At 42.1% G+C, this 26013-nt stretch overlaps 1 protein-coding gene across 4 annotated transcripts in view; it reads left to right on the top strand.

Moving 5' to 3' along the window:
• Nucleotides 1–515: 515 nt before the first annotated feature.
• The window catches only part of kat6a (K(lysine) acetyltransferase 6A), a 40802-nt gene continuing 15304 nt past the window's right edge, over nt 516–26013 (top strand). The window contains exons 1-7 of one of the 4 annotated variants that reach the window (XM_019885178.1): nt 517–769; nt 879–1131; nt 2054–3399; nt 20375–20483; nt 21752–21867; nt 24778–24859; nt 25102–25216. In XM_019885178.1, the coding sequence (XP_019740737.1) occupies nt 2725–3399; nt 20375–20483; nt 21752–21867; nt 24778–24859; nt 25102–25216 (1097 nt within the window). In that variant the 5' untranslated portion in view covers nt 517–769; nt 879–1131; nt 2054–2724. Of the gene's footprint in view, nt 770–878; nt 1132–2053; nt 3400–20374; nt 20484–21751; nt 21868–24777; nt 24964–25101; nt 25217–26013 lie in introns of those variants that run through there. The other 3 variants (XM_019885179.1, XM_019885177.1, XM_019885180.1) reach the window with 3 other exon arrangements.

Below are 26013 nucleotides of genomic sequence, written 5' to 3'. Positions count from 1 at the left end.
CCAATATAGACTTTACTCCAATATCGACTTTTTGTTTTGGACACGTTGTATGTGAGTATGAATGATCTAATGCACACATTTATGATTGCACAAGAAACACCTTGTCATTTAATTAACAGTTAACGTAATTGTTTCTTTGTGGAAATGTCATATTTTGTTGGGCATTTGCAACTGTACATCAGTGGAGTACAGTTCACTGCAGAGACATGTCATGCTTTTCCACGACGTGAAACACCGTAGGTAACTGTTACAATCGGGATCATTTCTGGACTGAATGTATATGATCTTTAAATACCTCTAACGTGAAACGCGCTCTTATTGGCTTTGATTTGATTTTCTCCCCCTGCAGCCGCGAAGACAAATGCAGACGTTCCCTTGAATCATCTCTTGCGCGGCTGTGGCACAACAGAGACTCCGAGACTACCTCAACTATCCCCCCTCCACCACCACCACCACCATCTGTCCCTTTCTTCCATTTCACGTCCCCAGGCAATATCCGTAGCCCTCTCATAGCAACAGCGCGCCGCTGCCCCCACCGTCATGCTGTGAATGTTCCTTCCCCTGGATGTTCGCCTCGCACCATGCAGACGGTCCCTTGGCCCAGCCTGACGGTTCAGCGTTACCCCTCCCCCACCGCCGTGCTCCGTTTCACTCAAAGATGGCGTCGGCTCGAGAGCCTCTGGTCTCTGGCTGCATTTTTAGGCTTGTTGTTGTCTCAGTTTTGCGCGGTTTTGGCACCCTTCCCCCGTCGGATCGACACGGAATTCCGGTGAGTAACAGTAAAAGCGGGACGGAGGTGCTCCTTGCTCTTTTGTAAACAGCGTATCTCGATCGGAGCTTCGCCCCCCTCTCACCACCCCCCACCCCCCGCAAACCAGAACCGGAGCTCGGGCTTTTCGGGGGGACCTCGAGAGGAAGAAGGAGAGAGGGCTACACAGAGCTGCTAAGCACTGAGAAGTGTAGGTGGGGGGAGGAACAGAGAGGGGAGCCGAGGCCTAGCCGCTCGGCTCCAGCGGCCTTGTCTTCACCGCACTACAGGCTGGCGGAGTGTTACGTGGGAGGGAGGCTGGCGGCGGAGGGCGGACGTCACCGAGGTGGGGATCGCTCGGAGGGACTCGACTCGTCGAAGCGGTCAGTGGATCTTGTCCCGCGGCGAAGCTTGAGAGCCGTGGGTGCCTCCATGTTGAATGGCGCACGATGTTTGGCTATGATACCTTAATTCCTGCACTTGCCCGCTAGCTGATATGGCCGTCAGCAAGTTGCATTGTGCCCAATACAAGGCCGCGATCTTTCGTTAATCAGAAAATGACATTCAAATTGAGATTATCGGCCGTGGTTGTTGCGATGCTGTTGTTGTGGCTGGAAATATAGGAGATGGCTTGTTTGGGGCAGGCGTTCTTGCTTGCCTCGTGTTTGTCACTGTTTACGTTTTGGCTTGACGACTAACGTTAGGAACACAGTCGTAACGTTAGCGCACGCTAGCTGTTCACATTAGCTTGCTAAACAAGAGCATTTAGCGGGAAGCCGTGTTGTCACACACTTGGCTGCTTATTGCAGCAGTGAGAGTAAACAAAACAACGGGAGACACTCGAGCAACGCGGGCTAACTGACCAAGCTTTGATTTTGAGTTTAGTCTCTCGGCTAATGTTTGCTAACAGTGTGTGTTTTGACTGCATTGTATTTACGTTCCCCAACAAACCTGGGACATTGTCAACTTTACACTATACATTTAATGAGCATTTAATTTGCCCCTAGAAGTTAAAAGAACGTGCATATATTTGGTGTTTATCAATTGTTATTGAATGTGTTGGTTTTGTTAAATCTGGGAACATTTTGAAAAATTGATGAAGGGTTCCGAACCATCATCTGGGATTGGCCATGTTCCTCAAACAATAATGTCAGCAGTGCAAGCAAGCCTTTGTTTATATACCTGGTCCACCACTGTTGGTTTAGTTATTTTCATTCTGTGGGTTACCTGTATGTCATCTTAACTGATGCTCCATTGAGATGGATTTTTAACTGCACGATTTGTCTTTTTACTTCTTTTATACAGGGTGGTGCTGCTTAAGTGCAATAGACATGAGGGTGATCAGCCCCATCTACTCCGTCCTGGTGTTGAGGATCACAGACTGCTGGAGTTGAAAAAGACAGTACAAGAAAAAAAAAGGATAAGTGACAGCGCGGGACCGTGGAGGCATGGAAATTTAAAGATCGAGAATACATCTCAAACACCCATACAGACTTTTGTCACTCCTTTCTTGGAGAACATCGCCACCTTTTCCAACTCACATTGAGAATGTGCTTACTTCACCGGCGACGTGTAAAGTTACTTGTTTGTTGTCTACACATCCTTATTATATTATTATTTTTCTAGCTTGACAGTTTATGTTGAAGAAAACTGTTCCTACATCAATACCAGCGTCTGCCCTGTGACTGAAGTGGGTGGGCCTGATTTTACTGGGTGGAGAACTTGGTTTTGGGGGTTGTGCTATGGTTAGCTGCTTACTACCGTGTTGTTCATACTCGGCTTCAGAAGGAGTCTCTGTGCGGCCCCGAGACAAGGGATAGTAAGCGGAGGAGAAAATAGTACAAAAAGAAGCAAAGGGGGGTGGCGGCGCTTCGGCGCAGGCCAGGTGTCTGTCCGTGGTCTGTAGTTCATAATTTTCTTTTGTTTGGTGATTGTGGGAAGGCCCCAGGGCCACCGCGCCCTGAGAGACTGCAGTTATGGTGAAATTGGCCAACCCCACATACACCCAGTGGCTCCTAGAGGCCATCAAGAAGGTCAAGAAACAGAAGCAGCGACCATCTGAGGAGCGTATTTGCAATGCTGTCTCTATGTCACATGGCCTGGACCGCAAGACTATTCTGGAACAGTTAGAACTCAGCGTCAAAGATGGGACCATCCTTAAGGTTACCAACAAAGGTCTCAACTCTTACAAGGATCCTGACAACCCCGGGCGCTTGGCTCTTCCCAAGTCCAAAGGGAGCAGCAACTCTGGAGGCGGAGGTGGCAGCAGTGGTGGCAGCGGCAGCAGCAGTAGCGCTAGCTTCCAAAGCCATTTGGGGAAGAGACCTGGACTTGACTGGAACAAGTTGATCAAGCGGGCACTGGAGGGCCTCCACGAACCAGGTGGCTCCTGCTTGAAAAACATTGAGCGCTTTCTTAAGTGTCAGGCCGATGTGGCAGCCTATTTGTCAGGCAGCGGCTCCATGGGGCCTGGCATCTTCCACCAGCAGCTACGGGTGGCCCTCAAAAGGGCGGTGGCCCATGGACGTGTGGCAAAGCAGGGTCCACTTTTTCAGTTCATCAGCCGCAGCAGCTCCCACCATGACGGCACTGGGATGGTATCCCTGGAATCACTGCCTCCTGTCCGCCTGCTGCCTCATGAGAAGGACAAGGTAAGAATGCAACTGTTGTGTACACCTGAAGCACACTTTTAGAAACAAAAACACTGTGACATTCATTGTACATATTACCTCCTCAGCACTGGGTGCAGGGTTAAACACAAGAAATCTGCATTTCTACTTATGTTTGGCACTGCACTTTGTTACCTGGCAATTGCTGCTGCAGTTCATTGAAACAATATCAATGCCAGCCAAATAAGCATGCGGTTTGTCATTTTGTTGGTTATGGTCCATGCACAGGATTGAGGCATGCTGCTACTTTGTTAGACGTCTGGTGGGTCAGTTGTGAGCAGAGGTCAACAGGGGGAGGAAGTCACATGGCTCCCAGCCACTGTGGACCGTCTGCAGCTCTGTTGTCCCTCTGGACATGGAAGGAGCAAAGAGAACTGGAGGAACACCGTTGAGCAAACGAAAACAGAGGATTGCATAGTGGTGCCATTTGAGTCCGGATGATGCAAACCACAAAGCTCTGAAAGAGAGAGAGGGGTAGAGACATGGAGTGAGAAGAAAGCAAGAGAGGCAGAATGAGCTGTAGAGCGCGGGAGAGGCAGACAAGCAGGCGACAGAGGAGAGCGGGAACACACCCACATTTGTAACCTGATCAGAGAGACAGAGGGAGCAGCCGGTTACTAACCTCTGCTTCCAAGGGCCAGAGGACATGTACACACAAATGTCCGGACTAAGAAATAAAAACTATGAGAGCATTCTGATAAATATGCACTTAAACAAACTTTGGCAGAGTTTACACACTTCTTTTTTTTTTCCAACTAAGTTTGTGGCCTGTCACCTGTGAACAAATTCAGACAGCAGATCTTGGATGACTTGGTCTGCTCCATGCCACTGTTTTGACCGGCCCCGTCTTGATCTTTGTGGGTGCGTACATGCTTTTGCAAGTGCCCAGCTTCCTTGAAGGCTCCATGCAGGTGCAAGAAAAGATTAGCCAGGAAAGTAGGATGCCCTCACATGGGATCTGTATGACAGTAACCTGCTTATCTGTGAATGGTGCACCAATGAAGATGACCAGAGATCAACTTTCTTCTCTGACTCAGCTACTGAGTACAATTGTGTCCCACTTAGTACCATTAAAAAAAAAACAACAACCTACTAAATCAACCTCTTCATGGCTTAAAAAAATCCCATTGTTTATTCAGATATTGAGGTGTAGATGGTAATATCTGTGATCATCATTACACATGTTGGCAGGAATTGGGGATTCTATGATGATGTCTGGCTTTTTAAGTTTCTCTCTTCTTCCTTTTGGTCTTGTTTTAAAGTTGCCCTGTTATTGATGCTTGAATATGTGGCTATCTGTGATGTATATGACGTTAGATTTGTTTGCACCTATTATGTTAGGCAGCATTAGCTGACTATGCTTTAGAGCAGTGTGTGCAACAGCCACAGGCCACTGCATGATCGCCCTCCAGTTTTCATAGCCTTCCAGTGGCGCATCATTGCCTCGCATGATCGCCTTCGCTTATGGTTTCTCAAGGAGAAGAGGGGAGAGAGCCGCTAAGTGAAGTCAGGGCAGGGAGAAAAAAATCAAAACAAATTGCTAAGAACCAGCTCTGACCCCATTTGTGAGATTTGCGAACTCAATTCTCTTATGTTTGTGTCAGAGTGCACCATTCAACGAGATCCCGTACCCGTCTGTCTGTCCCCATCACCCCACTCCCACCCCCCCATCCTAATAGGGTGCCATTGCCAGGTCATGAAGGGGGGTTGAACGGGGATCGAAGTCAACCAGGGGTCATGGAAAAATAGACTCCAAACCTCATTGCCTCCCTGAGCACCCGTTAGCAGTATGAAGCTTTGGCCATTAGGTGGGATGGGCTTTGACGTGGAGCCTTTGTGCGTGGGGCTGTGTGATTACATAGTTGTGTGCATGATGTTCATCCCGTCATAATAGGCAAGAGCGATCTCCCTGCCCTGCGATTGCCCTCTTCCCAACAGCTGGAGTGGGGTGAACCAGAGTTCTCGATGTCGACGTGCAGTGTCACGGTGAGGACGTGTGAAAAAGCCACTTGCGCACACACACATGCAGTGACTTCCCTCCAAAATGTGCCACTGACCATGTAACCGGATTGTCTGTTTCATTGGCTCTGCAGCTTCTGCTTGCTTTTGGTTGTTGGTGGTGAGAAAGAAGCTTAAATGAGGCCACATTGTTAATGATGAACACTAATTGATAAATTGCATAATCAATTCTACTTATTAGATCCCCCCATCTGTCTATCTGATGCCATGCACGCATGACACCCGCTTGCTGAAGGTTAAGACATCGTTTGCCATGTTTGACTGAATGCACAGCACCCCTCAAGCATTGATTATATGCCTTAAATGCCTCCCGCCTCTTGGTTGTTTTTTTTCTCTCCTTTACTCATCCCAGCTACACAATGGGATTAGCCACTTGAGAGTAGTTAGTGCATTTGCTGGGAGGATGGAACAATTTACCTGGTTGAATTCACAACACAGGATTGTTGGGAAGATGGCTTAGTTGGGTGCCAAGAAAATACCTTCATCAAGTGCATTATTGTTGTTTTTCTGTTGACCGTGCACTGGAGTAGATTAATTTTCCCAGGAGAAACTGAAACCTTGTGACAGTATTTTTGTCCAACTCCCATCATGCCAGACAGTGTTTTGGTAAACTGTTCTCATTTTGCACAAGATTAAATTGCTTACCATAAAAGATGCGTTTTGGTGTTTACATTACATCTTAGAGGCTGAACCTCAGACATTGCAAAACCGGCACGCATACACATAAAACAGTACTTTCTTTTTTTTTTTTTCATATAGACAACGGTGTTGTTAAATACCCCAATTAATACAGAGCTGCAAGAACACTTCAAATAATTTGTCGACCATGTCAAAATAATATACCCATACTAGTGCTCTCTTTCCTCAGATGTATGCTTTTCAGTTGAGGTCAGAAAGTTGCCACTTTTTGAACATACCTTCCACTTTTGGTTTGGTTCAAAGTTGGGTGCAATTGCTCGACTTAGTGCTTTGGTTGATCAAGTTTGGTCGAGGTAACATCTGAACCCGGTGCACACCAAACAAGTACACAGATAATGCAGACCTCAGCAAGTGAATTGTATGTGAATATTGAACAGATTTTTGCGTTGATTGTTTTTCATTTTATTTTCAATTCACTTTTTATTAAACATTTTCATGGTTCCCATAAATTTACATTTCACTATATTCATCCCTACATTTGCAAATGACAGTGTTGTCACGATACCAAAAATGTTGACTTTGATACTAAACCTGCATGAAGTACCTTGATACACCACTGAAACAATAACATGACAAAAACATAAAACAATGCATAAGAATATTTGTAATTGCACATATACCCGTGGTTGAAATAGATAAGCGGGCAGTCTTCTTCATCAAATGTACTTGAGCGGGTACGTAGCGCGCTGCTCGTCAGTGAGAGCCGTTTTGACAAATGATGAATCAGTAATAGTCATTGTTTAAATTTAAAATGGTCCCAATCCCCAGATTTCAACCTCATAAAAGTAGACGTTCTCTGATTTCTGACATCAGATATTTTGGGGAGATAGGGCCCAAAGCAGGGGCTTCCATCAAGAATGTTATCCCATTGGTCTTGTGTGATCTACTTCCTATTTTGCTCAATACATTGCTGGATCTGTAAAAATGTATGAAAATCATCCTTCTCCAATCTGAATTCACTATGAATTTTAGATGCTCCTCTCAGCTGTTGTGTACAAAAGAAAACATTCTAATAATCAGATAGCATTTGTCTATGTTGTCACACGCTATAGTACATCACAAACATGGTTGAAACAGGTTCTTACTACATACAATAGTCACAAAATGTTCGGGATAATTAGCTTTAGTTAGAAATTTCTGGAGTGGCGGCCAAGTGGTTGACTGGTTAGCGCGTTGACTTCACAGTGCAGAGGTGCAGGGCTCCATTCCAGCTCCGGCCTTCCTTGTGGAGTTTGCATGTTCTCCCCGTGCCCGCGTGGGTTTTCTCCGATCCTCCGGTTTCCTCCCACATTCCAAAAACATGCATGGCAGGCTGGTTGAATACTCCAAATTGTCCCTAGGTATGAGTATGCACGCGGATGGTTGTTCGTCTATGTGTTCTGCGATTGGCTGGCAACCAGCTCAAGGTGTATGCAGCATACTGCTTGAAGATGGTTGGGATAGGCTCCAACATGCCCCACGACTCTTGTGAGGATAAGCGGATCAGAAAATGGATGGATGACATTTCTGGAGGAACTTCAAATGCACAGGTGAACTCAATTCGACCTTTTCTAAACAAAGACAAAAATGCTATAGCCAACTGTTCAACTTTTTTTTTTTTTTTTTGCACAACTAGCTTTTTGCTGATGAGGAGCTGAATGATGACATTGACAAAAGGCATTTGATACATGAATGGACCAATAAATTTCCTGGTTCAATGAGAATTAGTATTTTAACCGTCCTCTTCATGTTGCTATTAGGACCTTTCACTTTTATGGTATATGGGCGTTCACTTGTAGAGCACTTTCCTACCTTAGGTACTCAAAGCACTTTAAAAGTTTCCTTATTTACCTAATGATGGTGCAGGATCAGTATCTATCTCAGGGTTCAGTATCTTGCTTAAGTACACTTTGAAGCTCTAACCCACAATCTTTGAGACCAAGACGGCACGGAACAATTGATCAATAGATCCCTGCCATGTCAACCAGGATGTTCTCAGAGCCAAGTAGGCACTGAGCTTAGTGTCAGAGTGTCATTAGCGGGTTGCAGCAAAGATACAGTCACATAAAGGCCTGAATGTAGTGGGAAATGTATTGGTCCATTCGTGGAGCAAACAACTGTTGTGAATTTTGCCATTCAGCTCCTAGTTAGAGAACAGCAAGTTGTGCAAAAAGTTTTAACAGCTGGAGAGTTAAGTTTCTTCCTCACAAGGGTTGCGGGGCATGCTGGAGCGTATCCCAGCTGTCTTCGGGCAGTAGGCGGGGGACACCCTGAACCGGTTGCCAGCCAATCGCAGGGCACACAGAGACGAACAACCATCCGCGTTTCACACTGGAACCAATGCAAACTTTGCTTTCATCGGAGAACATGACTTTGGACCCCTCAGCAGCAATCCAGTCCTTTTTGTCTTCAGCCCAGGATTCTGACACTGTTTGTTGTTCAAGAGTGGCTTGACGCAAGGAAGAGACGAGGCATGGAGATTGTTGACATTGGTCCACAGCACCTTAGCGAATCAGGATGCAGAACACAATGCACTGTGAAAAAAACCTGCACTTAAAAAAAAAAAAAATCTGAAACAGCGAAGTCGTGAAAGGTCAACCGCATTATAGCAAGGGTTCACTGTACAGTGAATTATATCTTGACAGGTAGTGCCAAAATCTTTTTGTGGCGGCCCGTCACACACCAAAAGTGTATGTGGGAAACATTGTAGCTGTTACGTCTTTATGTACAGATCCGAACAATAACATGATTGAACGTTTCAGTGAATTAAGACAGCCAATCACAAAATATGCGTAAAATGCTAAGTATCAGTTGATCCGATGTATCCTTTCAGATTGATGGAAAATCTAGTATTATGTATGTTTTGACTGCACAGCCTTTGGTCTGATGGTAAAAATGCCTATGTGGAAGGAACTGGACCAAATGTGCAGTTATTTTGGTCCGGAATCGAGCACCAAACTACAAGTTTGAATGTAGCCGAAAAACTGCCTCAGACAAGTTTGTGTTTTCTTCCTCTAAAATGTACTAAACAAGATGTGCCTGCCTGATTTGTCTCAAGTGAACTGAGATTGTTTTCACAGCATTGTTGCCACTATGTGAAACTTGTCAATTATACAGAGAGAGGGGGAAAATCCTGTTTTAGTAGATTGTCATTTAAACCTTCAGTGTTATGTATTTTAATTTGGTGCAGATTATTATTTTGGTTCATTGTTATTTTCTCAGTGGATTGATCAGTTGTTTGGTTGATTGGTGCCCCCCCAAGCTCAGAGTCTCAGATTTTTTTTGATTTGGCTGCAGCACTGAAGATTTTGTTTCCCATTATTATAAGGCGGAGAAAAAAAAATAGTGTGTTTCCGGTAACGCGACCGACCGAGAATTTCTACGTCGAAAATGCCGGCTGTAAAGTTTTTTTTTTCTTCAAACAACCCTCTACATTTTTGTGTAGAGGGTTTACATCGGTGCAAACTCTCGTGATATTCACATTGAGCGCGTGCGTCGTTTGCCCTGTCGTCTGTCAACAACATTGAATCATGGCGGCGGCCGCGAACTCCGACGACAGTTTAAACCGTGTTTTCTGTGTTACAGTCGCATGCTAGCACCGTAATGTTAAGAAAATAGCATCCATTGATGTATCGAAAAAATTCAGCGAACTATTTGATGAACACCACGGGCCGAGTATAAACCACGTGAAAATAGCACAGTGTCAATGTGCCAACGGTGAATTCTATGACATTGATGATATGGATATGTCAGTGTTTCAAGTTTTAAATACTTTACCTGACCTAAGATCGATTCGATTTAGATGTATAGAAAAAAACACAAGAAACAGTGGCAAAAACAGAACGTGTAGACGTATTCGATGTCATGATGAAAGCAGCGCGTTCAGAAAAGGAGAAAAACAAAGAATTTCATAAGAAAACTCCAAGGTAGGTGGGTCGACAACGTGTAACTAGACAGGTTTTGAGTTCTGAAACAGTCAGAATGTTTTCTGGTTATTTTGTTTAAATTTTTGATGGGGGAAAAAAAAAAGATTAAAAAAAAAACTTCGTCCTACCTACCGACCCTATGCTTAAATTTCATGTTACTGTATCTGAAACACACTATCTTTTTTGTTTGGCCTAAATAAAGAAAAAAAAAGCATTGCGAAACCGTAAAGTGACAAACGTGCAGCCAAGTTTAACTATACTTGGCTGCCTTGGCGATCCTGTCAGACCTCACAGACAAAAGAACCAGAGGCAGATGGCTTGAAGTCTAATGAACCAACATTATTTTGCGCCCAGGGGGAGCAGTTATCTCTCGCTCTATGACAAGTGTGACATGAATGACATTTGGCATGAGAAAGGCAACTCTGTGAGGCCTTTCATATGGGACTACTTCACTACCCCCCCAAAATGGAGTCAATGTGGTACACAGCTGTGGAAGTGATGCTGGAGAGTAGCCAGCCCGTTCCATTTAATGCGGTTATTTAGCTCCGTGTTTGCCTGGATTTTTGAGGAAAAGAGTAGGGCTGACAGTATCAATTGATTGTTTTATTGATTACTCCATCGATTAATAGAATAATTAGATACCATTTTAGTTTGATTTCAAACGTATTATAAACCCACGTTTTTTGCCAGATATTGTTTCTTTACTAATTATTTTTATTTGGTAATGATTACTACAGTGGCTCCGAAGTGCAAATCAAAAAATGTATTTCAAAGCTGAAAAAAAATGAAACACGACAGCAAAAAAAAAACCCAAAAAAAAAAAACAACCAAAGAAGACAATGCAAACACAAATCAATAAACACAAAATCAAATCAGCAGCAAATCAAAAATCAAAAGCCAATATCTAAACAAAAAGGGTAATCGTAAACACAAATCAAAAAGACCCCAAAACAAAAAATGAAACGATGACTAATCTCCAAATTACAAAAACAAATAAATAAGTTATTGGAAATAAAAATCAAAAAAACAAAACCAAGAAACAACAGAAAAATCACAAACATATACAACAAACTTGTTTACCTTTTGCTGTTGTTTGCCTTCGGTTTTTGTATGTTTTATTTGTGATTGCAATGGCGACTTTATTTGTTCTGTTATTTGTCTTTGTGATTCGCACTTCAGGGCCGTCGTAGCTTAGTGATTAAAAAGGCAACAACTCATCAACAATTAAGCAATATGACACAAGAGGGATCGATGTTGTACATAACACCCTTTTTTTAAATTGATTCAGTTGATGCTGTGGCTATTGTTTTCCAAACTAATAAGCAATAACTATGCCCACACGTGCTCAGAGCCTCTCACCATGTGCAGCTCCAGAGCGGATAAAGAGTGTAACCCCCTCTCGAGAGGACTGGTACCAAAGCCCAAGCTGTGCATCAAGGCAGCCCGACTTTTTCAAGTCTGTACCTTTCAACCTTGGCCTTCAGCTCGGGCTCCTTTCCGACCAGAGAGGCGACATTGCACATCCTTAGAGCCAGCTTATGTAGCCGGGGATCAAATTGCCAATGTCCCGCCTTCGTCTGCTCCCTAGCTCACCCTGCATCGGACGCCTATGGACCTTCCCACAGGTGTTGAGCCCATGTGAAGGGTATCCCATGTTGCCTTTTCGGGCTGTGCCCAGCCGGGTCCAATTGGGGCAAGTCCGGCCATCAGGCATTTGCCATCGAGTGCCATCTCCACGCTTGGCTCCATGGGGGGCCCCGGTGACCCGATCAGGGCAAGGGAAAAGGTTGTCTATTATTTTTATTCATCATAAAGGATCTTTGAGCCATGCGTTGTCTGTTCCCCTAACCCAGGGGTCGGCAACCCAAAATGTTGAAAGAGCCATATAGGACAAAAAAAAAAAAACAAAAAACAAATATGTCTGTAGCCGCAAAAAAATAGCCTTCTATAAAACTTACAATGAAGGAAACACATGCTGTATGTACATTATGTAGGAGACTGGACTGTCTCAGAATTGTTTGTTATTCATTCCTTTGTTGTGTGTTCACAAAGGCCCCCAGAGAATTTATTTTGTAATTTCCTCGCTTGATTTTTTTTTGTTTTGGTGCATTATTTTCGCTTTTTTTAGTGTCAGTGAATTGATCATTAATTTCCGTTTTTCTGAGGCTGTCTTTGAACGCCTCTCGAGTGGAACGAGAAGAGAGAAGGCACGGAGTCGGACACAGACTGTGTTTGTCGAGACTGTTAAAAGCATAAAGTGTACGTTTTAAAAAAACAACACCACAGCTCTCCTTTTTCGGAGCTGCAACATGTATCTATATCTATTTGAGCTATATTAGCCTACTATCAAAATCTTTTTCCACTTTCAAACATTTTTTTATAAAGCTCCAGGGAGCCACTAGATGTCGCTAAAGAGCCGCATGCGGCTCTGGAGCCGCGTGTTGCCGACCCCCGCCCTAACCTGTCAATTTATTGGTAAGACATGTTTTTGAAACTGATGGATTTTACGGTACAGTAAACATTCCCATCCCCGGAATTCTACGAAAAGGAATTTCCTTCACCCGGAATAAAAACCTATGCATTAACATTTTGATTACGATATTACATGTTATCGGAACTGACGTAAGCGGAAATTCCACTAGCCGTAACCCGGATGGAGACGGAAGGCCGCGGGAGCTTAAATACACGCAACGCCCACCCGATGCGACGGAAAGACACGACGGAAGACACGTTTTCACTTCGCCTTTTTCTATCATCAGATCCGAAACGACGACGTGTAAGTGACTTTTTATTGGCGTGCATTTTACTGTAATTGCGAAAGATTTTAACTTTATTCATTTACGCCTCATAGATCGCGGCACTAGCTTAAAAAGCAGTGCCCACTCGACATGACGGAAGAAACGTGTTCGCTTCGCCGTTTTCATTCATCAGATCCGAAACGACGACGTGTAAGTGAGTGTTTATTGGCGTGCGTTTTATTGTAATTGTGAATGATTTTAACTTTATTCATTTACGCCTCATAGATCGCGGCACTAGCTTAAAAAGCAGCGCCCACTCGACACGACGGAAGAAACGTGTTCGCTTCGCCGTTTTCATTCATCAGATTCGAAACGACGACGTGTAAGTGACTTTTTATTGGCGTGCGTTTTACTGCAATTGCGAAAGATTTTAACTTTATTCACTTGCGTCCTTTGGATCATGGCATCGAAACGTAGAAGAACTGTAATGACTGTAGCGGAGCGAGTGAAATGCATCCGTTTGAGCGAGGCTGGACACAAAGTAAAAAGCATCCAGCGGACACTTGGAGTCGGAAAGACGCAAATCTACGAAACTTTAAAAAACAAGGCATCGATTCAACTCCTGATGACAAGCCACCATCCAGCAAGGAAGCAATGCAAATGGCAACAAAAATCCTTCAGTATGCACAAGAATCACCAGACATTGGTGATCAATGGGACAGTTACTTGCAACTAGCAAGAAAACTGTATGAGACGCAGGCAAACATTGTCATAAACCAAAGAATGCATCCAACAAAACAATCCAAAATAGACACATTTTTTCCCAAGACAAAAAAATAAACATTAAAATACTGTACGTATTTTGTAGTGTTGTGATTTTTTTTGGGATACACCTGTATTGCAGTTTTTGTTATATAAACAGTTTTTGGACAGTATATTTTTGCATTTTATTGTGTTGTTACACGTGCATTTTGTCAACATACTTGCAGGCTCATAAAGGACATGTACCATGCTCATTTCCCAAATGAGGAATTTCTGTTATCAGGACAGATTGGACAGCGCAAACACGAGTCCGTACTCGAGAATGTTTACTGTACCAAGGTTGCATATCATGAACCGGAAGGAGTTGTTATTCCCTGTATGAAATGCATTCAGACACAAACGACAGCAGAAATCTCAGCAAGATTGTTTTTTTCATTTCTGCGTGATATATGCAGTATTGGAAACAGTCAAATTTGGTGACTGTTTTTAAAGGGAAAAACATCTTGACTCTCAAACTGGGTCACCATCCATAGCCTAGAGCGGACCACCGTTTCTAAGAACACCCCATACATATGTTTATATGTGTAGGTGTATGTTTTATAAATACAATGTACACATATTTGTATGTGTGTATGTAATTGCTGATGGTTCTCTGCTCCACATTTCAGCCCATTTATCAGTTAAATCGTGAAAATTTCAGGTGCCAGTGTGCTCCTAGTAAAAAGTTAGTCTGGAGCCTTCTTTTGGAAAAAGTATGGCACAAAAGCCAAAGAAGATGCAAAGCACATACCCAGGGTTAAGATGCATGAGATTCTTCCGCCATATGAAGAGGTGTGGCATGATGCTATGCATAAGGGTGGTTCAAACTCACCTCTTAATTCGACTGTAGACAGATTTTTTTTGGGTCATTTTTCAACTTGTTTTTGACCTCAAATGTAATTCCAACCACTTGCCTGGCAAAGTTTGTCTGTCTTAAACCAACCATTAAACCATCAAATACAATTTTGAGCTGTATTTGTCGTTCCTCCTTGCACATTGTGTCTGGTAACAGTGATCAATGAGCTTGTGTTCGGGTTGCAGCCAGCAGAGAGGTGTGTGTTGGGGGGTTTTGTTGAGATTGGGTCCCCATTTTAATGGGATCCTTGACTTGAGATAAGACAAGGACAACAGCACTGCTTTCCTCTTTACTTGTTCTTGTTTGCCTCCATTGTTTCCACTCTTTCCTGTCTCAGTAGACTGCCCTCTCATTGGATAACAACCGCCAGTTGCATAAAAAGAAAACCAGGCCACCCCTGTTTTGTATTCTCTGCACATACAGACAGTATGACAATGTGAAGTGGAGCCTCAAGAAGCTATTGGTGAGCACTTGAAAGTATGTAGGTGATCCTGAACCAAGTGTCGGCAACTTAGCTTGGCCCTGGGACAAATTTTTTTCTAACAATCCAATTATGGGCCGAAATTACATTTTCATCAGGCAATCCCAGCTTTTCCTTTAATGTTTTTTTATTTTTTTTATTTTCATCAATAGGGAAATAACTAGGCCTGCCACAAACCTTTTTTTTGGGGGTGGCGCGAATCGCCTAATCACCAGCAGTAGTTGCCATTTGTCGACTAATCGGATGTTATGTAAATCGCGGCATATCGCACCAACAAGCAGCTACTCTTATATAACTATGATTAATTTACAGCTTAAATTATTTTAGGTTTGTACAAATTAAAAAAACCATCACGGACAAATTAATTAAAAAAAAATGATCATGGTTATAGGACATTCAACTTTGATTAAACATTGCAGCTTGTACCAGCATCCCTGACATGTTTATAAGTGATGGAGCAACCTAAATTAGGGGCGATACTGTGGCCTTAATTTTATTATTTTTTTAACTGTAAATGTCTATTTTAAAATAAAACCAAAAACTAAACACTGCAGAGTTGCACTATCACCATGTAACTATAGATAAATAGAAAAAGAAAGACTTGGTTTATATCGCATGAGATATTTTTCGTGTAATTGCGCCTGAACTTTCGGACTATGTTGTTAAGACACAACTCAAAATTACATTTTGAGCTGAGCGGCTCATTAGTTAAACAGAGACAAGACCACGGTAATATGGAGTAACTTTTGATAGTGTGACTTGTGACATCCCTGATTGTAATTTTTTTTTTGGTCAATGTCATCTGGTGGGCCAGATATCACTGGCGGCCAATTGCCGACCATTGTCTTAAAAGCTTGCATTTGCTGGCTGCACAGACCTGATTGCCTGTTTGTGTTACTTACCTGCAGCAACACTGAGGTCGCATTTCAAGTCCAAGTCCACCATTTAATATAACTCGCTAACTGGTAACAGCTGTGAGGAGTACTTTTTTGGCTTGGGGAGTGGGGGGCGGGGGTGTCACAGTTTGTCACTGTATATTGCTGAAATTGAATAAAGGACCACAGTGCCTCACACAAATTGACAGCTTAGAATAGACATGGAATGTCAAATAGCATCCAGTACCTGATTCCAGTGTCCTGTTGTTTGTAGAAATGTGAAAGCAGGGCTATGTTGACTTATTAAATGCCTAACCAGAGAGCAAAATTGTTCCCAGCAGGAACTTGAAGATTGTGTTTCAATGATTCAAAATCCCTGTCACCGTGAGGGGATTAGCGTGTAATTTTTTTTTTTTTTTTTTTTTTTTTTTTTTAGGATCTGCTTGGGCTATACTTACACTTGCAACTGGTAGCTGAAAACAAGCTGCAATGTGCTTCTCCACACAAAATGTCCGGAAAGCTGTGTTGCTGGCTCAGTTTGTTTACTTCTGTGCAGTTGGCCCACTTGGCAGTGAAAGAGTGAAATGTCAGCAATGACTGAGGCATGCATCTCTCTTGCCTCTTCCTTCCATGCTGAATGTATGATCCTTTTGTCTCATTCCGCCATTTCCCATTGGACGGACATTGAAATTTGTTTAACGACTTTGATAAGCATCTGTCAGACTTTCTTTTTATGCTAGCAAAATGACACTAATTTGTTTGCAAATGTATTTTTCATGCTGTCCAGTACTTGATCCACTCTGTTGTTTACGACACATCTGTGTGAAACATCAATGAAAACGGAATATGATAATTTGCAAATCATGTTCAGCCTATATTTAATTGAATACACCACAAAGACATTTAATGTTCAAACATGACCCATCTTTTTGCGATTTGTGGCAAGCCATGAAATTCAAAGTCACAGATTAAAATGTTGCTCAAAACAATAGTGTATCAGTTTCATAATTTATTAGCTTGTCTTTGTCGTGCATTCAATTAAATATAAGTTTATCATGATTTGCAGGTCATTGTATTCTGTTTTTATTTATGATTAACACTACGTCCCAACTTCATTGGAATTGGGTTTGTGCAGTACAGACATTGTATTATCACCTTGCGTGTCCAATTCACCCCTCTTTTTGTTGCCTATTATTTACAACCCTCTTTTAATTGTTGACCTCGTTTTACTGACACCCACACGCAATGCCTCTTTCACCATGTGCTGGGGTGGCTGTGTTAGTAGAGGGTGGGGTTAGTGGAGGCAGTCAGAAGGTGGCTGAGTCTGAAGAAAATGAATCCAATAAATCAAGCTCCTGCCTCTTGTCTCCTCCCTGCCAGGACCTGCCCGCTGCCCCTGCCTCTATAGCCATGCAAGTACAGACATTTGTAAAGCAGCATTGGAAGAGCCAAACGTGTTTTCATCTTCATTTCAACCCTGAAAGTGTTATTTCGAATTGATGAGTTCATTATTTAGAATTCAAAATCCACATTTTATCTTCTCGTAGCACGTTTGTCAACATTAGGGATGCTCCACTAGGCCTTTTTTTCAGACCGTGTATCAGTACTTGAGCACTCGCTGATACAGAGTACCGATATTGGATAATGTACTTATGTTTTGCAATTGAAAATGGCTTGAATCAAGTATTTTCCCCCCAAAACAAACTTTTCTTGAAAATAGTATAGTTTGCTCAAATATTACACTTTTTATAGCGTGTCCTTATTAGATGAATGTGCAATGATTAATCGATTATCAGATAATCATGTTAATTGAGAATTGATTCATCATTTCATTAAATACCTTTTTTTTAATTTGAAATTGTCCAAATCCTCAGAATTTCAGCTTTTCATCACTAAATCAGCTTCTCATCACAGATTTCTGTCATTCTCCATGAGACTCTCAACAAGTCTTGGGGAAGAGGAGGGGCCTTTTGAAAGTTATTTATTTACTGATTTCTCCAAAACAAATTGATAACACTGAAAATGCAAGCTGAAACATTACTGATTAAAAAAAATTTAAAAACACAAATTGCGCTTGTTAGTGAAAAATGGGCCATCATGGCCTGATTATCCCTTTATCTTCACTGCTTATATCAAGATACCTATGTGAGAACGATATACCGCCCAGCCTCATATTAATCCCAAATGATCCCTTGGCATTTCATTAAAGGTACGTTTTAATGTACAGTGGAGCCCCGCAGACAGCCGGCTCACGAATTGGGATGGTCTGCACAATTGATGCACATTGAAGTGCTTTGGGGGAATTCATATATATATATTACACACACATACACACACTGTCAGCATGTAGTTGTGGGCTTGAATCTGCCTCGGCCCTCTTGGGTCGACTTTTTGCATGTCCTCTCCGTGTCCGCATGGGTTTTCTCCGGGTATTCCTGTTTCCTCCCACTTTCCAAAAACATGTATGATATATTGATTGATTGCTAGCTATATCTATATTCTCCCTAGGTGTGACTTTAAGTGTGAGTGGTTGTTTGTCTCTGTGTGCCCTGCAATTGGCTGGCAACCAGTTTAGGATGTGCCCCGCCTACTGCCCAAAGGCAGATAGGCTGCAGCACGCCCGCGACCCTCCTTAGGATAAGTAGATCAGATGATGGCTGGATGGACTACTTTTCAAAAATTGTTTAATTAATACGCTCAGCTGTTCACGCAATCAGAATATATAAACGCTGTTCCATTGTGAATCACTTTAAAGGCATTATCATGTTATGTATCGGTCTATGGACGAGTGGATGGATGAATGGATAACTTCAAACTATCCGTTCTGGTATGTTTGACAGCAAGTGTATGACACATTGCTCTAAAAGTCACAAATGGCTGTCTCATGGCAGCTTGTAATCAAAACAACAAAGCTGCAGTTTTTGTTTCTGAAAGACCTTGACCCACACTTGCAGCTTTTATCACATTCCATAGATTACTATACTACTCTGGAAATTGTTTTGTGTATATGCGAGTGGTGTGAAAGTTTGGAATAATAATCTGTGCATACAACATAAACAATGCAAAAATATTCACAGATTTAAAGTGTGAACAAATGGTCCGGTTATGTTCTACTGACAAGGGGTTTTAAGATGGCAGTGCTGTCTGTCAAGTGTAAATGTGTGCATGTTTGTTGGTTATCATTGTTGGTATATTGTCTCTTACCATTATTTGGTATATGCTGTCTTGACTATTGCTGGCAACATTTACCTCCCTCTATTGTATATTATTGTGATAACAAGTAATACTTCTGTGTTTCCTATGACAACCCCACCATGCTCAGTCCATCATATTTTCTTTGCGATAATGTAATGTTCATTGCTCCCTGGGTACTTACTTGTCATCGAGGCTTAAGGTTGGAGTAGCAGAGTGTTTTGTATGTATAATTTGAATGGGAGATTTGGGTGGGATTAATTAAATGTTCTTCTTCAGAACTCGCTTTCAGGCAAAATTGACCTTTGTTACCGATTTGCTCTTTTGCTTTTTGTTGGACTATGATGACACTGTTGCTTTTGCTGTGGCCTAAAACAAGAATAAAATTAAATAAAATGGGGCAGGGGTGTGGTGACAGTCTTACAATACTTGGCAATCCGATTCAGATTGTTGGGGTCATGATTATATTCCAAATTGATTTTTGATCCGAAATGATTTTCTAGTAAAATTTTTCAAAAAAAAGTTGTTTTTTTTTGGCAATTTGTACTCTCTCAAAAAGTCCGCTGCACTCATTAAAATGGATATTTCTCAACAGTGTTGAATTGATGCATCTCTTCGGTTATAAAGCAAGTAATGCTCACTGTTAGCTAAAGGACTGCCCGACATGCGTGTTTTTTGTTAGCAGCTGAAGCAAGTGGGCGGGTTGGTCGAGTTTCAAATGGTTTATAGGTTCCTCGTGTTGCAACATAATGAGTGACTGGTTGATGTGAGCAGCCCACTCCGCTTTCATCTGCCTTGAATCCAAAATGTTCCCACTGTGGCATTAGACGTGGAACTAATTATTTTTATGTCCCCCAACTTTCTGTAATTGCAAAACTACAGCTGCCGGAAAACTTTTTCTTCACGTACGCCAATTCTTTCTTTCTCTCTGCATTGACACTGTTCGTGCAGTCTGTGTGTGCGTGCGTGCGGTGCGTGCGTTGTGTGCATTGCGTGCGTGCGTTGCGTGCGTGCGTGTGTTGCGTGCGTGCGTTGCGTGCGTGCGTTGCGTGCGTGTCCCTCCTCCCACAGCGGCAAGCTAGTTGAGAACAGTGGGAACGAATTAAGTGCAACTGAATGTTGATGACGTATGACAACAAACACACATGTAAATAACAATTTATCCAGTCCAGAAAAAAACTTTCGTACCCCATTTATTGATTGATTGATTGAGCGGTAAGTTGATATAATAATTTTTGTGACTGGCTTTCACATTCGTTAAAGCAGTCATTGATGTTCCGAACACATTCAGCCACCCTTATCCATATAGGGCACGCAAGCTCCCTTTGTGACCCCATATTGACCCTGTAACGTTGACCTCCTGTTTTTACTTTCTCCATCTTTCCTTCTAGCCGGTGGCAGAGCCCATCCCTATTTGTAGCTTCTGTTTGGGGACCAAGGAGCAGAATCGCGATAAGAAGCCTGAGGAGCTCATCTCCTGTGCAGACTGCGGCAACAGTGGTGAGTGTCCGTTTAAAATGTGTGTGCGTGCATGCATACAAATATATACAGGTATAATACGCCTTTGTTGCGCATAGAGCTGAACCAATGAAGTAGGGCTGGGCGATAATTCGTTCTCAGTATGTATCGTGGTAGACACGTGTTTGATATCAATAGAAAAGGCCTTCGATAAAATGTTCGATAGAAAACAATCTGAAAGCAAATGCCGACCGCTACATTGTGTGTGTTGTCGGCAGCGCGCAGCCGTGTCTAAACACAAAGTAGTAGTTAAACCAGCGAAGAAGCTGCTAAAACAGCGAAGCAGCCTGCAAAGCAACAAAGAAGCCCCATCTAAACTAATGACAAAAGTCCGTGCGCGCGTGCGAGTGTGTGCAGCATACTCACGCAGAACGAGAGTGGCGTGACTTCGTTGAAACAAGAGCTCAGTCAACTCTTGCAATAAGATTATATTGTGTACATAGTGTACAAGTAAAGGAGTTTCCTGTATCGCACTCTCGGGCATGTTTGGAAATACTCTCTGGGGGTGCACATTCACTCCGAATGTTAGTTAACTCAAGCGCTGCTCAAAAATCTCTCTCTCACCCTCTCCCTCTCCCTCTCTCTCTCTCCCTCTCTCCATAGATTTATAGATAGATAGATAGACTGACTGACTGACTAACTGTCTAGTATAGAGCAATAGGAAACAAGGCCAGGTGGTAGTGAAAACTGAAGACTAAAAAACAAATTTTAATTTTTTTTTCAATTTTAATGCTGTTTTATTTATTTCTAAAAATTACCACACAAAAAAGGAGCTGACTTAACAGCTTTCAAAACATTGATGTGGCTGTCTTTGAAAGGCATGATTGACATTCATTTCCATCCGTATTCGTGATGAAAGTGTTAAAAGATGAAGAGGAACAATATCCACAGATGACATTTCTCAGACAATTTCACTTCTTCCACGGTGTAACCAATATGTAATCTCTCTGTGACTATTGTTGCTAAATAAGGTATTGTTAAATTGATGCAGGGAGATAGTGTACCTCCTTTCATCTGCAGCAGGTTTGTCACTGGCTGCTCATCAAGCAAAACCAAAGCAGACTTTTGTCTGACAGCATGTCATTTTTTTGACTGTTTCGCGGGCACATTGGATTTAGTGAGCATTTGTGGAATGTTTCAACTCCCAAATGTTTTTCCTTCGATAATGATTTAAGCGGGTCACCACTGTCAGTCAGCAACCACAAAACATTGACGTACGTGTTTGTGCATGCGTTTGTACTTGTCTGCAGGCCACCCGTCCTGTCTCAAGTTCTCCCCAGAACTCACGGTGAGAGTCAAGGCACTGTGGTGGCAGTGCATCGAATGCAAAACCTGCAGTAGCTGTCAGGATCAAGGAAAGAATGCGGTGAGTGGATGAGCGAATATGGCAAAGTGACACATGAACAGTGCCAGTGTAGGCTCTGTTCTTTGCTTAAGAGCCAGATCGAGATGATGGTCGACATACTATCTGTAGTTCTAAGATTGTGCTATTTTTGTCCGCTTGCCTTCATTGTTATTCAGATGTATGAAGTGAGATATCACTGCAATTCAAAGACACAACCAAATGCTTATTAGTTAGGGGGGGGATTTGTTTGTTTTTAATATCACACAAATGTTTGATACATTAAGAAGAAAATGAAACATTTTAATGAGTAAATGACCTGAAACTGTCATATTTCAAGTCAAAATATCCAGCACATTTAAATAATGGACCGGGGTTGCAGGATTGTTGCTATTTCCACTTATTTAATTTGTCTATCCTTGACATCATTCCACCATGTATAATTAAAAGTATTCAGGTTGATTTTGGAGCTGAATTTAAGGACAGTGTCACAAAAAGCTTACAGTGGGAGGAAAAAATATGTGAACCACTTGGTATTAATTTTTTTTGCATCGTCATTAGATTTAATCTTATCATCATCTAAATCAGTGGTCTCCAACCCCCGAGCAGCGGACCGGCACCGGTCCATAGGTCATTTGGTACCGGGCCGCACTGAAAGGATAAGTAATTTACCTTACTTCCGCTTTATTTATTTCGGAACCTGAAAGATGTTTAATTTTGAAAAATTACCAGATCCTCTGTTACATACGTCTACAGCAGGGGTCGGGAACCTATGGCTGGTGAGCCATATGTATCTCTTTTGATGATTGCATCTGGCTCTCAGATAAAACTAAATATTCTCACTTGTTTAATCCATCCATCGATTTTTCACTGCTCACGTTCGGTTGCTGCAGTTGGCGGCAGGAGCAATTTTAATTGGATGATACTGGCCTACGTAGGCCGTTGCTAGGGAAACAGGTAAACACCCCCTTTTGAATCAGCCCGCTCGGTCATTAGCTCAAAGCTAATCCTTCGCCGAATAAAATAGCGAAAAGAAAAAAAAGATGACGAGTATGATACACTTTAGGACAAATGGACCAAAGGATTCGTCTTTGTGGAGAGAACAGGTTCTGCAGTGTGTCTAATTTGCAATGACAAAATACCATCGATGAAACAGTCGAATGTAAAGCGGCACTTTGACACGCACCATGTTCCGTTCGCATCAAAATGCGCTGCGGGAGACAGTAGAAAGGAAGCGTACAAGCTACTGAGCAAGGTGCAAGCTTGCCAGCAGCAACTCCACATGTGGACCCGGCAAGCTGACTATAATTCCAGCAAACTGACTATAATTCCGGTAGTTTTGCTGGATCTTTAGCAATCTTGAGGAACGGAAAATAAATAACCTCACCCAATTTGTTTCTGGTGTTTACAAAACTGATACACTTCATCAAGGTTCTTAGGATGTCCGGTTTGAATATCTCTCTTAAGGTCATGCCACAGCATCTCACTTGCATTGAGGTTTGGACTTTACATATCCATCGGGATGGGTATTGTTACGATTTTAAAGATAGTACTACACTTTGCGATACTGCTTATCGATCCGGTGCCTTAACGTTATTCTTATTGGTACTTCTTTTTTTGTTTAGAAAAACACCAAAACAAAAATATTAGAACAAACACAACTTTTTTTTGGTTTGTTTTCTTGATTAATGTACATGTCTTGCATCTACAATGACATTGACGTAGTAGTGGGCGATATGACGATATTAGATCGTTCAGGACTTTAACAAGTTGACGATCTCATAAAGCTGAAACATCATTAGTCTATAGGGCACATTCTGTCCAGTTTAGCTTTATTGGGGCTCAGAGCCGCTGACGTGCACCAACCAATCACATCATGCACAGTCCACAGGGCAGTGGATGTCCTTCCTCCCAGTTTGTTTGTATATAGCGGGAAGCCATGGCTGTAAGCCAAAACAAAACGGAGTTGGTCCTGGAGGGGAAAAAAAAAAACCTCCACCTATATAGTGTGGGGAGGAAAAGGCGCAAGCCAAAGTTATATACAAAGTTTACAGAGACGCCGTCCGGACATCGGATGGCAACACGCTGAACCTATTTAATCACTTGTGGAGATCGCACACATGGCAGCCAGAGGCAGCCGCAATCTCCAAGCTAGTACAGCCCACAGTAACACAGTCATTTAACAAGGGCACTCCACATGAAAAAAAACAAGCAAGCGTTGGAAAGACGTAACTGGGGCAGTGACCTATCTCGTTAAAGACATGATTGCCATCAAAAAGTTGAAAACAAGAAATTTAAAAGACTGCTCAAAGTAGTAGACCGGCGTTATAAACTGCCCAGCCGTAAGTATTTCTCCAGCACTGACATTCACGTCTCTACTCTGAATGCCGTGATAAGATCGAACGACAAATTCAGACCGTTCCACTTTTTCATGTAATGCTCTATAAATATATGAAAACATATAACTGTTTGTGTGCTGTTTACTTTAAGTTGACTCTGTTTGTCCTTATGATCAGAAATTTGAAAGGGTTGACATACTTTTTCCACCCACTGTAAATACTGAAATACTGATGATGTCATATTACCGTGTAATCTGGGCCTGAGGAGTTGAACACAAAGCTTATTTTATTCTCTCGTATGAATGGAAACAGGTGGATGGTTTAATTGTTTTGCCTGGCACTTACTACGCATAGATAGACACAGATAGATTCTATTGTTTAAAAAAAAAAAAAAATCAACCATCTAAGTGAAATTTGATAATTTCTGACAGAACGCTAATGTCCCATGGTTAGGAACCACTGGTTTAAGTTGTTGTCACTTTGGAAGAACCCCCTGCCCAGAAAACTTATTAATGTTGTGGGTTTAATCAGACTCTGCTGCTTCAATCAGATGTGCATTTGAATCTTCAATACGTGTTTGTGTCTCCGTGCTTAGGACAATATGTTATTTTGTGATTCATGTGACCGGGGCTTCCACATGGAGTGCTGTGATCCTCCCCTCATGCGGATGCCAAAAGGTAAATAAACAGAACTGCCTCTTTAACTTTGTACCTGTGGCTTTATTGCATCTTTACAGCCTCCCATAAAGTCAATCATTCATCTAATCTGCCTCAAAGAGTAGGTGAGACTTGCATTTCTAGATTACATACACATTAAATCTAGAACACAACAATAATGTTTTATGTGTTTCTCTGCATCATTCGGTTTCTCAATCCAAGTGTAAAAGTCAAATATATCTGCTTTCTTGTTTTTGACCCAGGCATGTGGATCTGTCAAATCTGCCAACCGAGGAAAAAGGGAAAGAATCTTTTACATGAGAAGGCAGCACAAATCAAACGGCGCTATAATGCACCACTTGGACGGCCCAGGAACAGGTACAGAATTACCTCAACTTTTGGAGAGCCAGCCTGCCATCAGAGCAACATTTTTCTGTTACACCGTTTCATTCGCTGTAGATACAGTCGAGCCCAAAATATTCATACCCGAGGGGTATGAATAACATTGGGCGTGAATGTATCTCATCAATTTGCAATAGGGATAGACGAAAATGGGGTATGAAAAATTTTGGACCTGACTGTCTCGTGTCCCTCATTGACTAACAAATGCGTCGTACTCTGCGCACAAGTTGAGCATATGTGCAAAATTACAGCCGGATTCACGACACATGCGTACTGCACCATTTTCAAAGCACTTGTGTGCATTTATTGATGAATCTGCATTAATCCTAAATGACAGCGCCTGCCCGCATAAACCGCACCCATATTTCCCCCCAAAAAGGGTATCCGTTTGACACATCTTGTTTGTTTCTTTAGTTTTGTTTATTGAACATGTAAACAGGAAACGGAAATGTAATAGGAAGTTAAACAGAAGTAAAAAAAACACTTAAGCACAGTTTAGATCAGGGGTGTCAAAGTCAAATGGACAGAGGGCCAGATAAAAAATTTGGCTGCAAGCCGAGGGCCGGACTGATCGAATGTTCATTGAAAATTTTAAAAATGACCACATATTGTTTATTGAACCAAATTTAATTGACTGAAAACCTAACAAATACATTCCAATATGGTCAGATAAATAAAGCAACATTTTTTATGGCTATGTCAGTAAACTTAAATTTTCAACAGGCACAAAAAAATTTCCTTTGTATAAAAATACCCATAACATGAATGAAAGA

This window comes from Hippocampus comes, unplaced genomic scaffold (assembly GCF_001891065.2).
Source record: "Hippocampus comes isolate QL1 unplaced genomic scaffold, H_comes_QL1_v1.1 scaffold45, whole genome shotgun sequence".
Classification (NCBI taxonomy): Eukaryota; Metazoa; Chordata; class Actinopteri; order Syngnathiformes; family Syngnathidae; genus Hippocampus; species Hippocampus comes.
Note: the sequence above shows the minus strand (reverse complement) of the source record. Positions and strands in the feature narration are given on the sequence as shown.